Below are 16,251 nucleotides of genomic sequence, written 5' to 3'. Positions count from 1 at the left end.
GCTGAGGTGAGCACAGGAGACTCACTTTGTTCTCGGACTAAGTGTTTCTGGTCCTCGCTTGCCATTTGACTTTTTTTTTTTTAAAGGCATTTGTTAATTGCTTACAATGTGCCAGGCACTCTTCTAAGCATGAGGAAACAGCTTGGCGTAGTTAATAGAGCCCGGGCCTGGGAGTCAGAAGGACCTGGGTTCTTATCCCGGCTCTGCCACTTGCCTGCTTGGGCCAGTCACTTCATTTCTCTGTGCCTCGGTTACCTCATCTGTCCAAAGGGGATTGAGACTGTGAGCCCCATGTGGGACAGGGACTGTGTCCAACTCGATTTGCTTGCATTTCCACCAACGCGTAGTACAGTGCCTGGCTCATAGTAAGCACTTAACAAATACCACAGTTGTTCATTATTATTAATTTTATTATTATATAACTACTATGTCACTATACATCCATCTCATCGATCTTGCCTCCAATTCCTTGCCCACATTCTCCCTCTGTCCTGGAACTCTCTTCTTCTCCACATACGTAGATCATCACTCTCCCCACCTCACAGCCGTGTTCAAATCCCATCCCTTCCAAGAGGCCTTCCCCGACTAAGCGCTCATTTCCCCTACTTCCTCTCCCTTCTGTATCACCCTTGTTCTTAGATCTGTTCCTTTTAAGACTTGATTTTCACCCCACCCTCAGCACCCGAGCACTTATGTACATGTAAATAATTTATTTCAACATCTCCCTCTCACCTCTCTAGACTTTAAACTCCTTGTAAGCAGGGAAATTTTCTACCGACTCTCTCACTGTACCCTTCCAAGCACTTAGTATAGTGTTCTGCACACAGTATTCCATGAGTACCATTGATTGATTTAAAAAATGAGCCCTGTGCTCTTTTAACTTTAAATGTGGATTTTAATAAAGCTTCAGCAAATGTCAGCTATTAAGCACTAATTAAAAATATTCCCACCCACCAGATCTGCATGGCCCAGAGAAGTAGCATGGCTTAGTGGATAGAACACGGGCCTGGGTGTCAGAGGGACCCAGGTTCTAATCCCACTCCTCCACTTGTCTGCTGTGTGACTCTAGACGAGTCACTTAAATTCTCAGTGCCTCAGTTCCCTCATCTGTAAAACGGGGATTAAGACTCTGAACTCTATGTTGGACAAGGACTGTGTCCCACCTGATTAGTTTTTCTCTACCCCAGCGCTTAGAACAGTGCCTGGCACATAGTAAGCGCTTAACAAATACCATGAAGGCCTCTGCCTGCCTTGCATGGGTCAATTCCAGAGGAAAGGGGTCCCCAGGATTTAGGCAGACAGACCACCAGCCCCCTGGCTCGCTCCCACCAACCTCGAAATGGAACCTGAGGTGTCGTTTCAGGTGGGCGATCCAGATGGGAGAGGCCCTGTGCTCCCTGGTGGCTGGCGAGTCGGACACCACCCTCCTTACCTGCAGGCGCTTCTTTGACAGCGACAGGCACTTCTCTGACAGCGATGTGAAGGACGCCCTAGCCGATCCCACCTGAATCTCAGGTCCACCTTGGGGAACTCTGGTCTGCCCTCTTCCAGGCTAATTCATTCATTCAATTGCATTTATTGAGCACTAACTATGTGCAGAGCACTGTACTAAGTGCTTGGAAGAGTACCATACCACAATAAACGGACACATTTCCTGCCTTCAACGAGCTTACAGTCTAGAGAGACGAGTTTAGGCTAATCTAAATCCACTTAGGACTGACTTCTACGGAGAGCCCCAGCATGGAAGGCTATAGGCCCAGGCCATTAGACGCGCACCACAGAGGGTTAGGGGCAGCCACTCAGTGTGCTCCCCAGCTGTGATAATAATAATCGTTATTATTATCATTATTATTATCATTATGGTACTTGTTAAGTGCTTACTATGTGCCAAGCACTGTTCTAAGTGCCAAAGTAGATACAAGTTAGTCAGGTTGGACACAGTCCCTGTCCCACACTGGGCTCATGGGTCTTAATCCCCATTGTTTACGGATGAGGTAACTGAAGCCCAGAGAAGTTAAGTAACATGCCCAAGGTCACCCAGGAGACAAGTAGTGGAACCAGGATTAGACTCCCAGGCCCGTGTTCTAACCAAAACACCATGTGATGTGATGGCAGATGACCTCGGGGAGGCTCCCTCCATTGCCTGCTGCACACACACACTCACACACACGCACACTCACGCACATACAAAAATCCCATCTGTGTAAATCAATCAGAGACGTTCTTTGAATGGTATTTATTAAGCCCCTACTATGTGTCAAACACAGTTCTAAACGCTGGGGTAGATATAAGTGAATTAAGTTGGATACAGTCCCTGTCCCACAGGGGGGCTCACACTGTAAGTATCCATTCATTCATCCTTCCACTTGTATTTATTGAGTGCTTACTGTGTGCAGAGCACTGTGCTAAGCGCTTGGAAAGTAAGAGGGAGAACAGGAGAACTGAGGCCAGGAGAAGTTAAGTGACTTGCCCGAGGTAACATAGAAAGCATATGCCAGAGCTGGGATTAGGATCCATGTCCCCCGACTCCCAGGCCCATCGTGTTTCCGCTAGGCCTCATTGCTTCTTGGTAGATGTGCCTGTCAAAAAGTGCTCAAGCCATTGAGCCACAGAGTTGTCAGGGGCAGCCGTACACTGTGATGATGACGATGGTATTTGTTAAGCGCTTACTCCGTGCCAGACCCTGTACTGAGCGCTGAGGCTGATACAAGCAAATGAGGTTGGACCCAGTCCCTGTCCCACGCGGGGCTGACGGTCTCCATCCCCATTTTATAGACGAAGTCACTGAGGCCCAAGGTCTCACAGCCGACAAGGGGCGGAGCCGGGAGCGTGCCTGAGTGTGGCGTTAGGCGGTCTCGGGGGGGCTGCCTTCCTCGCGTGCTCCCACCCCCAGACTCCATTACACAGATCTCCAGTCTGTGGAAATCCATGAAGGACGGGACCCTGGTTGGAAGACACTGCCACCGCTAAGATCCTGTCTCCGGGAAGCGGTCGGCGCATGTGGCCCCTGAGTAGCCCGGAAAGGAATCTTTTCAACCGGCGGAATGCAATCCAAGAAGGCGTCCCGAGGACCGACTGTTTCTCGGTCTTCCTGCTTTAGCGAGGCACGGCTTTCTCACATACCCCTCCCACCACCTCAGTTGAGACGGTCCCCGGGACTTCAGATCAGAATACGATTGTCAGGGAGGAAGTTCAGAGTAAGGATCCTTCATTGATCTGCCGTTTTTGTTTGGCTGGTGTAAATGATCATGGTTAACCCCTACCTGAGTAAATCTCCACAGAGTCTTCGAGGGTTCATAATTTTCATAATATTTCATTAGGGTTCAAAAATAGCCGTTATTTTTCCACCTGCCGCCCCCTACATTCTGTCGGTTGCTCGTGCCCCATCAGGAGCCAGTGGAGTCAAAGGTGCTAACCGTTGAGGAATGGGAGGACTTGAGTAGGTGCCCCAGGGGTTTCCCTGAGGTGGAGTTTAATTGGTCAGACTATGACCCCCTTTACAGCCCCCTCAGTACTGGCTCCGGAGTCTGTGCAAGCCAGAGGAGTTTCCCTTTTTTCTAGGAGTCTGCGGAAGTGGAATCAGAGCTAAAAACCCTAATCTGTCTTCCTCTTTGACACTCTGATAATTCTGCCTCGAGACTGCAAGTTCACTGTGGGCTGGAAATGTGTCTATTAACTCTGCTATATTGATATATTGTACTCTCCCAAGCGGTTAGTACAGTGCTCTGCACACAGTAAGCGCTCAATAAATACGATTGACTGATCCCTGTACTAGAATCTCCTTTCCTCGAGCCTGAGAAACCTGCTAGACCTTGCTTAGTCGCCACAGATAGACTTAGTCATAAAGTAAGATGCCCTGCCGCTTTTTTTAAAAATGGTATTTGCTAAGCGCTTACTATGTGTCAAGCACCAATCTAAGCACTGGAGTAGATAAACTAAACAGTCCGGATGCAGTCCCTGTCCCAAATGGGGCTCGCAGTCTAAGAGGGAGAACAGGTATTAAATCTCCTTGTTGCAGATGAGGGAACTGAAGCACAGAGAAGTTAAGTGACTTGCCCAAGGTCACACAGCCGGCAAGTGGCAGATCTGGAATTAGAACCCAGGTCCTCTGGCTCCCAGGCTTGGACTTTATCCACCAGGCTATGCTGCTTCCTTCTCACTGATTACATGAGAACCATCAAGTAAATCACCTAGAAAATTCATCCTCTCCGAGGCTGAGTAGATTGGTTTTGCTCTCGCATGTGCTTAATACAGTGCTCTGCACATAGTAATTGCTCAATAATACTTGAGCATAATGGCACAAGTACAATATAATACATAATGGGACATATAATACGTAATGATTGATTATAGAGCATCTTTACGGAAATATGCTGTGGGGGATAGATGGATTCTGCTTTGAGTCATGATAATAATGATATTTGTTAAACACTTAGTGTGTATCAACCCTGTACTAAGCAGCGTGGTTCAGTGGAAAGAGCACAGGCTTGGGAGTCAGAGGTCATGGGTTCTAATCCCGGCTCCGCTGCTTGTCAGCTGTGTGACTTTGGGCAAGTCACTTAACTTCTCCGTGCCTCAGTTACCTCATCTGTAAAATGGGGATTAAGACTGTGAGCCCCACTTAAGACAACCTGATAACCTTGTATCCCCCCCAGCGCTTAGAACAGTGTTTTGCACATATAAGCGCCTAACAAATGCCATTATCATTGTACAAGATAATCAGGTATCACATGGGACTCACAGTGTTAGAGAAAAGATATCGAATCTCCATTTTGCAGATGAGGGAACTGAGGCACAGGGAATTATGTGAATTTCCCAAGGTCACACTGCAAGCACGTGGTGGAGCTGAGATTAGAACCCAGGGCCTCTGACACTTTCCTCCAGGCCATGCTGCTTCCCTAACACCATTGCCTGAATGTGAAGTCAGAATGGTCTTCAAGTCGATGCAGTTTGGAAAAAGCACGGGCTTAGAAGTCAGAGGGTGTGGGTTCTGATCCCAGCTCTGCCATGTCTGCTATGTGACCTTGGGCAAGTCACTTAACTTCTGTCCGCCTCAGTTACCTCATCCGTAAAATGGGGATTAAGACTGTGAGCCCCATATAGGACAGGGACTATGTCCAACCTGATTACCTCATATCTACCCCAGTGCTTAGCACAGTGCCTGGTACACAGTAAACGCATTAAAAAAATACTACAGTTATCATTATTCTGAAACATGGATATATCTTGGAGAAGATGGATTGAGTTCCTGTTTTGTAATGAAATGCCTGAAAGTCTCCCTCCTTTTCGTTCACAGATATCGCAGTCGCTGCTCCTTACGGTGGTGAGGACAAGAGCGGGATTGTGTACATTTACAATGGAAGAGCGACAGGCTTGAATTCCATGCCATCACAGATCCTCCAAGGACACTGGGTCTCCCGTACTATGCCACCGAGTTTTGGATATTCGTTGAAAGGAGCTACGGATATAGACCAAAATGGATATCCAGGTGCCTTTCTCTGTGCCATATTTGTAGCGATGACAGAAACTATTTTTCTTGTTCCAGAATCAAAATAAAGACCCCAGTGCCATTCCACATATGCTTTCAAAAATGACATGGTGAAGGCAGACTTGATTTTAATGCATTCAGCAGAGATCATAAATAGGCTTAGTTTTTCTTAAGTGGGACAGTGACTGACAATTACCATTTTCTTCAATTCGGTGGCTAGCTTCAATTGAAAAAGGAGTTTCCTGGAGCAGTTTTGGAGTAGAATTGTAGTCTGTGTTTCTGAAAACTTCGTGCCACTTTGTCCTAGCTCTAATGTCCTCTGAAGGATGACTTTAGAGATGGTGATGATATGTGATGGTTGAAGAGAATGAGTTCAACCAATTGGAAAATTGAAACTATATTTTCTCAGTAATAATGATGAGATTATAGGGAAACATAAACTCTCCTGAAAAATTACTGCTCCTGGAGATAGGATTATAGATTAATGGACCAGAATGGGTTGAGAGATTAAGGGGTTATTGTTCCACTTAATTTTATCCTCCAAAATTTCCATCAAAAATGTATGCAAAATGGATCTTGTAAAAAAATTTTTTTTCCTGGATTAGGTTTGTGGTGGGTTTGGGCAAATGTAAGTCTTTGGTCCAGGGCTTAATAATAAGGATGATGGTAATAATAATAATAATAATAATGATATTTGTTAAGTACCGTGTGCCAAGCACTGGGGTAGATACAAGATAAGTATATTGGACTCAGTCCCTGATCCTTGATGTCTCCCAAGCACTTAAAACAGTGCTCTGCACACAAGTAAGCACTCAATAAATATGATTAATAGATTGATTGGGACCGATAGCCTAAGGGGGAGGGAGAACAGGTATTGGATCCCCAGTTTACAGATGAGGAAGCTGAGGCATTGAAAGGTAAAGTGACTTTCCCAAGGTCACTCAGCAGGCTAGTGGCAGAGCTGGGATTAGAACCCAGATCTCCTGACTACCGAGCCCATACTCTTTCCACTAGGCCCTTTTATTTTTCATCCTAGGGTTCTCTTTTTTCAAATTTTCTGTGTTTATTCCTCGTCAAGGTTTTTATTCTTAGTGCATTCTGGCCAATGCTTATGGCAATTTTGAGAACATTCTCAAATTCTCACTCTATGCAAAAGCAACTAGAAAGGTGCCATTAGTCTGACGATGCTTTGTATCAGGATAGATTTTTCAAGCAAGATTATTTTGTTTTATTGTTTCCTCCATTAAGCGTGCAATGATTTCTTAGGTAACCTGTTTTCTCTCTTTTCCAGATTTAATTGTAGGTGCCTTTGGTGTGGACCGAGCTGTTTTATACAGGTAAAACCCATCATCTCTATTCTCGTAGAAAAGCACAGGGCATTTCGTGGCTCAGTGGAAAAAGCACGGGCTTTGGAGTCAGAGGTCATGAGTTCGAATCCCAGCTCTGCCACTTGTCAGCTGTGTGACTGTGGGCAAGTCACTTAACTTCTCTGTGCCTCAGTTACCTCATCTGTAAAATGGGGATTAAGACTGTGAGCGCCACGTGGGACAACCCGATTCCCCTGTGTCTACCCCAGTGCTTAGAACAGTGCTCTGCACATAGTAAGCACTTAACAAATACCAACATTATTATTATTATTATTTGTAAAATTGCACAGCCTGATCAGTCGATCAGCAGTATTTATTGAGCACTTATGTAGAGTATTATATAGAAAACGCTTGGGAAGGTACAATATAATAGAGTTGATAAATGCGATCTCTGCCCACAAGAAGTTTAGTCTAGATTCTAGATGTTTTGCTCTGTTATTCCTAATTCATTTTGCAGTAGTTTACACATAAAATGTAAGCAAGCATTAAAAATGCCAGTCACAATCTCGAAATTCAGAAGCTCTGGTGAGTTTTTTTTGTTGTTGTTTTTTTCAAAGGCCCACCTTGTTTATTGAGCCCGGGAGTACAGGGGAAGATCAGGTTGTAGTGAAAAGATCTTGATGAACTTCTCAGGGCAGCTAATAACAGTACATTCATTCTCCCTTTTTTCTGCTTTCTCATTTTTCTCTTCTGCTTCCGTGTCGGACCGGCCCTACGTATATCCATTCTCTGAATTGTGCTCAATCAATTTTTCAAAATGTTTACAAAACAGAGGGGTCTTTGAATGACTTTCATATATATCTGTGTACTTCCAAATAGAGAGTTCACATAATTTTCTTCCTGTCTGGCTTTTTTTTTTTTTCCCAGAGCCCGGCCTGTTATCACTGTAAATGCAGTCCTAGAAGTTGATCCTACTATTCTAAATCCGGAGAATAAAACCTGTTCGCTGACAGGCACCGATATCAAAGTTTCTTGGTAAGGGCATTTACTTTATTGAAAAAAGTGGTGCTGCTATTAATCCAGCAGGTAATCGTATGGATAACGGTAACAATAGTAACAATAACCGTGGTATTTGCTAAGCGCTTACTAGGTGCCAGGCACTGTATTAAGCACTGGGGTAAAGACAGGTCCCTGTCCAATTAGGGCTCACAGTCTGAATCCACATTTTACAGACCAGTTAACTGAGGCCCAGAGAAGTGAAGTGACTTGCCCAAGGTCACACAGCGGACAAGTGGAGGAGTCAGGATTAGAAGCCAGGTCCCTTTGACACCCAGGCCCGGGCTCTATCCACTAGGCCGTGCCGCTTCTCGAATAATAATAAATAATCATAATTATAATGGTAATAGTAGTACACTGTTTATTAAAGCTTTATTATGTGCAAAGCACTGTACTAAGCCCTAGGAAAGAAATGCATGGATGAGCCACAGACACTGGTACTATGGGCCGGGCACCGTACTAAGCGCTAGGGAGTATGCTTACAAGCAAATCAAATTGGACGCAGTCCCTGTCCCATGTGGAGCTCACAGACTCCAACCCCATTTTACAGATGAGGTCACTGAGGCATAGAAAAGAGAAGCGACTTGCCCAAGGTCACACAGCAGAGAGGTGTCGGAGACGGGATTAGAACCCGCGACCTCCGACTCCCAGGCCCCTGCTCTCCATGTTGCTACGCCATGCTACGCCAAAGCGCACTGTTGCATACTGAAAGTTTCCCCAAGCGTCTGAGAACTTTGCCATTTTGTCAGCCTTAATTTCACGCAGAAAGAAATCACAAGTAGTAAGCTGTGTGAACCGTGGAGGCTGCCAGTACTCTGACCTGGCTCTCTCTGGCGGGATGTGCATATGCAGTTAGGGGCTTGCCAGTGAAACCCCAAATCACAATACGGGAAAATCTAAGACGGCCATCAATAGATCAGTCGAATATCCTGAGCACTGACCCTGTGCAGAGCCCTGTACTAAAAACTGTGTCACAAGCAGAAGTGGTGCGAAGCACACTGATCCAAGCAGGAATTATTTTAGGTAGACTCCAGCCTCCTCCCGAGGTGCTTTCTTAATCAGTCAGTCATTTGATAGTACCGATTGAGTGCTTACCATTTGCAGAGCACTGTAGTAAGCGCTTAGGAGAGAACAGTACGATAGAGTTGGTAGACACGTTACCTGCCCTCGAGGAGCTTACGATCTTGAGGGGGAAATTTACAATCAAGAAGTTTTCTGTTTCTTTGTTATATAATTTCACTTTAAAAATCCAATCTAAAGGCAAAACGAAATCTCAGGATTCATTCCAAGAGAAGCAGCGTGGCTCAGTGGAAAGAGCACGGGCTTTGGAGTCAGAGGTCAAGGGTTCAAATCCCGGCTCGGCCACTTGTCAGCTGTGTGACTTTGGGCAAGTCACTTAACCTCTCGGTGCCTCAGTGACCTCATCTGTAAAATGGGGATTAAGACTGTGAGCCCCACGTGGGACAACCTGATTCCCCTGTGTCTACCCCAGCGCTTAGAGCAGTGCTCGGCACATAGTAAGCGCTTAACAAATACCAACACTATTCCAAGTACTTTTACTTTTGAAAAAAGAGCATACACTAATGATTGGTGGAAAGATTTGTGTATGTGACGTGAGGGTGACATTTGAAAAAAAAAAAAAGTCTGCAAACGTTTAATCGGATTGTAGAGTTGACATTTATCGTTCATCCACAGCTTTAGTGTGCGGTTCTGCTTAAAGGCTGATGGCAAAGGAAACCTTCCCAAGAAGCTAAGTAAGTTATATTTTTGAGAAAAGAAATATGATTGCAAATTATACTGGTTATCTAGCACTATTTCACCAAGGCTTGCTGAGTCATTTTCTTTTTTTTAAACGGGAGTTGTTAAGCACTTACTAAGTGTCAAGCACTGTTATAAACACTGGGGTAGATACAAGTTTTATCAGGTTCGACAACAGTCCCTGACCCACATGGACCTCACGGTCTAAGCAGTTAATCATTTTTTGTGGGGGAAAGGGAGATTGGAAAATTCGTAATTCATTCAGTTGTTCTCCCTGAATTTACCTTTTAGTCACAATGCACAGTTACCTTTGAATTTGGAAACTTTTGACCATGTTCAGTGATAAAACTTTATTACTTTTACCTGACTGCATTTTTTGGTAGATGGGCCAGATTCTGTGGTGGTCAAAACTATCCAAAAGTAAATTGCCATCCATGTTCAGGAATTTTCCTTCTGAGTACTGAATCAGTTGCCTTAGGAGCTTAGTGACCAAACTAAAATAATAAGAACAATGACTGTGATATTCGTTCCGTGCTTATTATGTATCAAGCACCGTACTAAGCACTGGGGTAGGTAGAAGACAATCAGGTTGGACACAGTCCCTGTCCCACCTGGGGCTCACCATCTCAGTAGGAGGTATCGAATCTCCATTTTACAGATGCACTGAGGCTTGGAGAAGTTGTGACTTTCTCATAGCCTCCCAGCAAGGCCGGGCAGGGAACGTTTCTGTTATATGGTACTCTCCCAAGCGCTTAGTAGAGGATTACTCTGGTTAAGGTATAATAGTAGGTAATGACGATATTTTTAATGCTAATCAGCAGTTGAACTGATCAGCATCAATAATGGATTAATATCTTTAATCTCGAACCGAGGTTATACACGAGACAACATGGATTCAAACACCTTTGGTTTGCGTTAAAATCCAGAAAGGGATGAGCTCGTTGCAGGCAGGGACTGTGTCTGTTTGTCGTTATATAGTACTCTCCCAAGTGCTTAGTACAGTGCCTTGCACACAGTAAGTGCTCAATGAATACGATTGAATGAATGAATGAATGAATGATGGGCTGAAACCTGTGAGAGATTGACTATAGGAAGGGGGAATTAGCACTGTTGGGTAACAAACTCTTTGCCTTTTTTAGACTTCCAAGTGGAGCTTCTCTTAGACAAACTAAAGCAAAAAGGAGCCATTAGAAGAGCTCTTTTCCTCCATAACAGATCACCTGGTCATTCGAAGAATATGACTATTTCAAAGGGAGGACAGATGCAGTGTGAGGAGCTTCAGGCATATTTACGAGTAAGAGCCCATTTTCACCGCTCGTTTTAGTCCTGTTAATTTTCCACATAATAGTACTGTATGGTAGCCGCAGAAATGAAGAAAAAGGAACAGATGATGTTCCTGATTCTCTGGGCTAGGGTCATTTCCTCAGACTGTTCCCTAAGCAGGGAGCCAAATTGTTCTTTCTCACTGCCGCTTCTGTGGCCTTTTTCTTTTTGGGTGCGAATTGGGAAAATGAGGGGGACACAGAATTTTCTTGTCTTGTCTTATGCAGTCGAGTCGTTTCCGACCCATAGCGGCACCACGGACACACCTCTCCCTGAACGCCCCGCTTTCCATCCGCAATCATTCTGGTAGTGGATCCATAGAGTTTTCATGGTAAAAATCCCAAAGTAGTTCCTTCCGCATAGGAAACTTGAATCTCCGCTCTCGACCTGGGAATGTGAATTTGCCAAGCACTGGGGTTCTTATAACATAACAGACACAGTCCTCTGTCCCATAAATTTCATCCCCATTTTACAGATGAGGGAATGGAGGCCCAGAGAAATGATGTGACTTGACAAATGGATCGGGGATTAGAACCCAGGTCCTCAGACTCCCAAGCCCATGCTCTTTCCACTAGGCCATGCTGCTTCCCTGCTCTAGTAAGTGCTGGGGTAGATCCAGCACACAGTCCCTATCCCACATGAGGCTGAGGCACAGAGAATTAAATGCCTTATTCAAGTCGGTCAGTTGTATTTACTGAGCACTTACTGTGTGCAGAGCACTGTACTAAATGCTTGGGAGAGTACAACATAACAGTAAACAGACACATTCCTTGCCCAGAATGAGTTCACTCAGAGAGCGGGTGAAAGAGGTTAAATTAGAACCCAGGTCCTTTGAATCCGAGGCCCGTGCTATTTCCACTTGTCCCTCTCACCTCTCCCCCCAGTATCCTTCCTTGATGCCTCAGCCCCCCCACCCTCCCCAGTTATCATCCCATCTTCTTCCTACCATTCCTGTCCAAACTCCTCAAGGGAGTTGTCCACACCCATTGCCTCCTCTTCCTCTCCTTCGAATCTCTCCTTGACCACCGTCCAACTTGGTTTCTGCCCCCTCAGTGCCATGGGAACTTTTCTGTCTATGGTCACCGGTGACTTGCCAGATCCACTGGACTCTAGTCCATCCTGATCCTCCTCAACCTCTCAGCTGCCTTCGACACCGTGCACCAACCCCTTCTCCTTGACTTCACTGACCGTGTCCTCTCCCGGTTCTCCTCCTGTGTCTCGGACCGCTCTTCTCAGTTTCCTTTGCGGGCTTCTCCTCTTGCGGGGGTCCCTCAAGGCTCAGTGAAGCAGCGTGGGAAGCAGCGTGGCTCAGTGGAAAGAGCTCGGGCTTTGGAGTCAGGGCTCATGAGTTCGAATCCCAGCTCTGCCATTTGTCAGCTGTGTGACTGTGGGCAAGTCACTTAACTTCTCTGTGCCTCAGTTCCCTCACCTGTCAAATGGGGATTAAGACTGTGAGCCCCACGTGGGACAACCTGATACCCCTGTGTCTACCCCAGCGCTTAGAACAGTGCTCTGCACGTAGTAAGCGCTTAACGAATACCAACATTATTATTAAGGCTCAGTTCTGCCTCCTCTTCTATTCTCTATCTAAATCCAATCCCTTGGAGAACTCGTTCTTTCCCGTAGCTTCAACTGCCAGATATCCCTCTCCTCAGCAATCTTGTATTCCCTCATGTCATCAGGACATCTCTATCTGCTGTCCCACCTGCACCTCAAACTAAATATGTCCACAGTAGAACTCATAATAATAAGTATGATATTTGTTAAGCGCTTTCCAAGCACTGGGGTAGATACAAGGTAATCAGGTTGGACACAGTCCCTGTCCCACACGGGATCACGGTGTTAATCTTAGTAAGCACTTAACAAACGCCATCATTATTATTATTTAATCCCCATTTTACCGATGAGGTAACTGAGCCACAGAGAAGTGAAGTGAAGTGACCTGCGCAGGGTCATGCAGCGGCGGAGCCGGCATCATCTTCCCATCCAAATCCTGTCCTGTCTTTCCCGTCGCTGGAGATAATATCACTATCTTCCTTCTCTCCCAAGCCCGTAACCTTGTCATTTTCTTCAACTCATCTCTCTCATTTAATGCCCGTGTTTAACCTGTCACCAAATCCTGTCAGTTCTGCCTTCACCACCTCGCTAACATCTGCCCTTTCCTCTCCATCCAAACTGCTCCCATTCCGATCCAGTGGTTGCCCATCCGCCTCCACATCAAATAGAAACTCCATACCGCTGACTTTAAAGCATTCGATCAGCACACCACCCTCTACTGTACCCTACTGATTTTCTCCTACAACCCAGTACACACATTTTGCTCCTCTAACACCAACCTACCCACTGTACCTCAAGCTCATCTATCAGGCCGCCAACCTCCCTCCTCCTCCATTCATGTCAGACTACCTCTCTCCCCACCTTCGAAGACTTAATTATTTTTTTATGGTGTTTGTTAAGTGCTCGCGGTCTTAAGCCCCATTTTACAGATGAGGGAACTGTGGCCTGGAGAAGTTGAGTGACTTACCCAAAGCCACACGGCAGACAAGTGGTGGAGCCAGGATTTGTACCCAGGACCTCTGTCTCCCAAGGCCATGCTCTTTCTATTAGACTATGCTGCTTCCAAAGGTCACATCTCTCCCAAGAGGCCTTCCCCCAGTTAAACTCTCTTTTCCCCTACTCCCTCTCCCTTCTGCATCACTTGGATCTGTACCCCTTATACACTTGGAATTCATTTGTTTATTCATTCAATCCTATCTATCGAATGCTTACTCTGTGCAAAGCACTGCACTAAACACCTGTACCCACCCTCAGCCCCACAGCGCTTATATTGTTTGTCAATATAATATGAACAAACATAGCCATTATTTGTTTATATTAATACCTCTCTCTCCCTCTGGACTATAAGTTTCTTGTGGGCAAGAACCTTGTTTACCAACTCGGTTGTATTTTATTCTTCCAACTGCTCAGTACACTGCTTTGCACGCAATCCATAAATGCGAGTGATAGGCGTGTTTCGCAGAACAGTTCTTTTCCACTGCCACTGTGACTTTGAAATGAATCATATTTCCTTATCGTAGGTGAGATGGAGGTGGTTTAGGTGTTAGAAGTTATGACTCCTAACCAATGCAGGTCCATTGACATGCCAGATTTCTCTACCCACCTAAATTTCTCCGAGTTACCTATAAATACATAGTACACTTCAAATATGAAATAAATTAATCAACGAGATGCTGACCGACACCCTATTGTCATGCCACCAATTAATATTTAAAAGTCCCGTTTGATGATTAGTCATTTTAAAAATTATTTTCTTTTGTTTCCATTAGGAATTTTTGTAAATAACTTTTGGGAAAGATTTTTCCATTCATCTTGAAGTTTGAGTTGGGATTAGTTCATTACAAAAGTTGTCAGGGAAATTTTACCTTTAGCTATTTTTCCTTAAGTGCTCTGGATCGTAATTATCCACTTGATTATCACTAAATCACAAATAAGATACTTCTGGAGAAATTTGAAATACTAAAGTATTATTATTGTAGTAGTGAAGAGGAAGGAATCAGCACTGAATTACGCATTCGGGAATGTCACGTGATGGTTTTGTGTGTGTCGTCAGCCAATCAATCCATAATATTGATTGAGTGGTCACTATGCGCAGAACACTGTACAAAGGGCTGGGGAGAGGACAGTACAGGAGTGTTGGTAGATGTTGATTCCTGCCCTCAGTGAGCTTTCATTCGTTAACCCTAACTTCTTTATTCCTAGGATGAATCTGAGTTCAGAGATAAACTCACTCCCATTACTGTTTTTATGGAATATCGATTAGATTACCAAACTGCAGCAGATGCCACTGGATTACAACCTATCCTCAACCAGTTCACCCCTGCCAACATCAGCCGTCAGGTAATCTATTTTCCGATGGTTTCTTCGAGGCAAATCTGATTTTCTTCCTCTCGCCAAGCAAACTCAAGGATAAGGGTTCCATTCCCCACGCATAGAATTTGAAGAGGGATGGGCGGAAGTAAACTCTTCTTTCACCTCTTTTCCAAAATGTCTGGGAACTTCTTTCAGGTTCTGTCAACTTCTGAAAAAGCGTGGAGGAAGAATTCTCTTTCCCACTGAGTTCTATTAGGGTCTCATGGAAGAAACGATAGGAAAGCCGGCTTCAAACCGGTAATGTTTACTACTACGTGCCAGGCACTGTCCTAAGTGCTGGGGTGGATACAAGAAAATCGGGTCCAGTTCCCACGTGAGGCTCACAGTCCTAATCCCCATTTTACAGATGAGGTGACTGAAGCCCAGAGAAGTGAAGCAACTTGCCCAAGGTCACGTAGCAGACAAGCGACAGAGCCAGTATTAGAACCGAGGTCCTTCTGACTCCCAAGCTCAAGCCCGATCCATTAGGCCAAGCTGCTTCTCAGCTTGGAGGGCACGAACTTGGTCTAAGTGTCCTTAAGGCAGGTGCAGGATGAATCTTGTTGATGATGATGATGATTAGTATCTGTCTACATAATTTGTTCTAGGCTCATATTCTACTAGACTGTGGCGAAGACAATGTCTGCAGGCCGAAGCTAGAAGTTTCAGTACATAGGTAAGTGAATGCCTGATAACTGCCATCATGTTACAGAGTAATTTTGATTATGAGGAGAAATACTATTCACATTAATAGTAATTAACTGTGTGGGATGAAATGATAAACTGCCTGCAGTAATTGTTTCTACCCAGTCAAGATGCGATTTCAGCATTCCCTCTTAGCACAACAACCGCTTTGCTTTCACATGAAAACAGCTTGAATTATTGCGGGACCCCGGCTGCCTTACTTCCATCTTTTTTAGGAAGCTCCAGCTACAAGACATAACCCAGGTTAGGGGATCCCGAGCAGGGAAGAAAAAGGGGTTGATTAGCTCGTGTTCCACATCGTTCTGTTTTCTGATTCCGGTTCCCCCACATGTCTGCTGTGTGACCTTGAGCTAGTGACTTCTTTTCTCTGGGCCTCAGTTCCCTCATCTGTAAAATGGGGATGAAAACTGTGAGCCCCATGTAGAATAGGGACTGTACCCAACCTGATTAACTTGTATCTACCCCAGCACTCAAAACACTGCTTGGCACATGGTAAGCACTTAACAAGTACCATAGTTATTATTATTAGTGATGACCCCAGTCTGCTGCAACATCAACGTCTTTGAAGGAGACCCTGTCCTAACTAATCCCTTTCCCCACTTCTCCCTGTCTCCACCGGACCTTTCGCATGACGCTTCTACCCAGTAGATTGTCCGTTGCTCTCCCGACTTGGTGACTTCATGTTGTTCGCCAATCCTCCTGCTT

The 16,251-nt window shown here is 45.1% G+C and overlaps 1 protein-coding gene across 1 annotated transcript in view; it reads left to right on the top strand.

Moving 5' to 3' along the window:
* The window catches only part of ITGAV (integrin subunit alpha V), a 91,882-nt gene that overhangs the window by 58,546 nt on the left and 17,085 nt on the right, over positions 1-16,251 (top strand). The window contains exons 13-19 of the mRNA XM_029071634.2: positions 5,297-5,488; positions 6,780-6,825; positions 7,723-7,830; positions 9,547-9,605; positions 10,749-10,903; positions 14,692-14,829; positions 15,450-15,517. Of these exons, the coding sequence (XP_028927467.1) occupies positions 5,297-5,488; positions 6,780-6,825; positions 7,723-7,830; positions 9,547-9,605; positions 10,749-10,903; positions 14,692-14,829; positions 15,450-15,517 (766 nt within the window). The remainder of the gene's footprint in view (positions 1-5,296; positions 5,489-6,779; positions 6,826-7,722; positions 7,831-9,546; positions 9,606-10,748; positions 10,904-14,691; positions 14,830-15,449; positions 15,518-16,251) is intronic.

The sequence above is a fragment of the Ornithorhynchus anatinus genome, chromosome 9 (assembly GCF_004115215.2).
Source record: "Ornithorhynchus anatinus isolate Pmale09 chromosome 9, mOrnAna1.pri.v4, whole genome shotgun sequence".
Classification (NCBI taxonomy): Eukaryota; Metazoa; Chordata; class Mammalia; order Monotremata; family Ornithorhynchidae; genus Ornithorhynchus; species Ornithorhynchus anatinus.
Note: the sequence above shows the minus strand (reverse complement) of the source record. Positions and strands in the feature narration are given on the sequence as shown.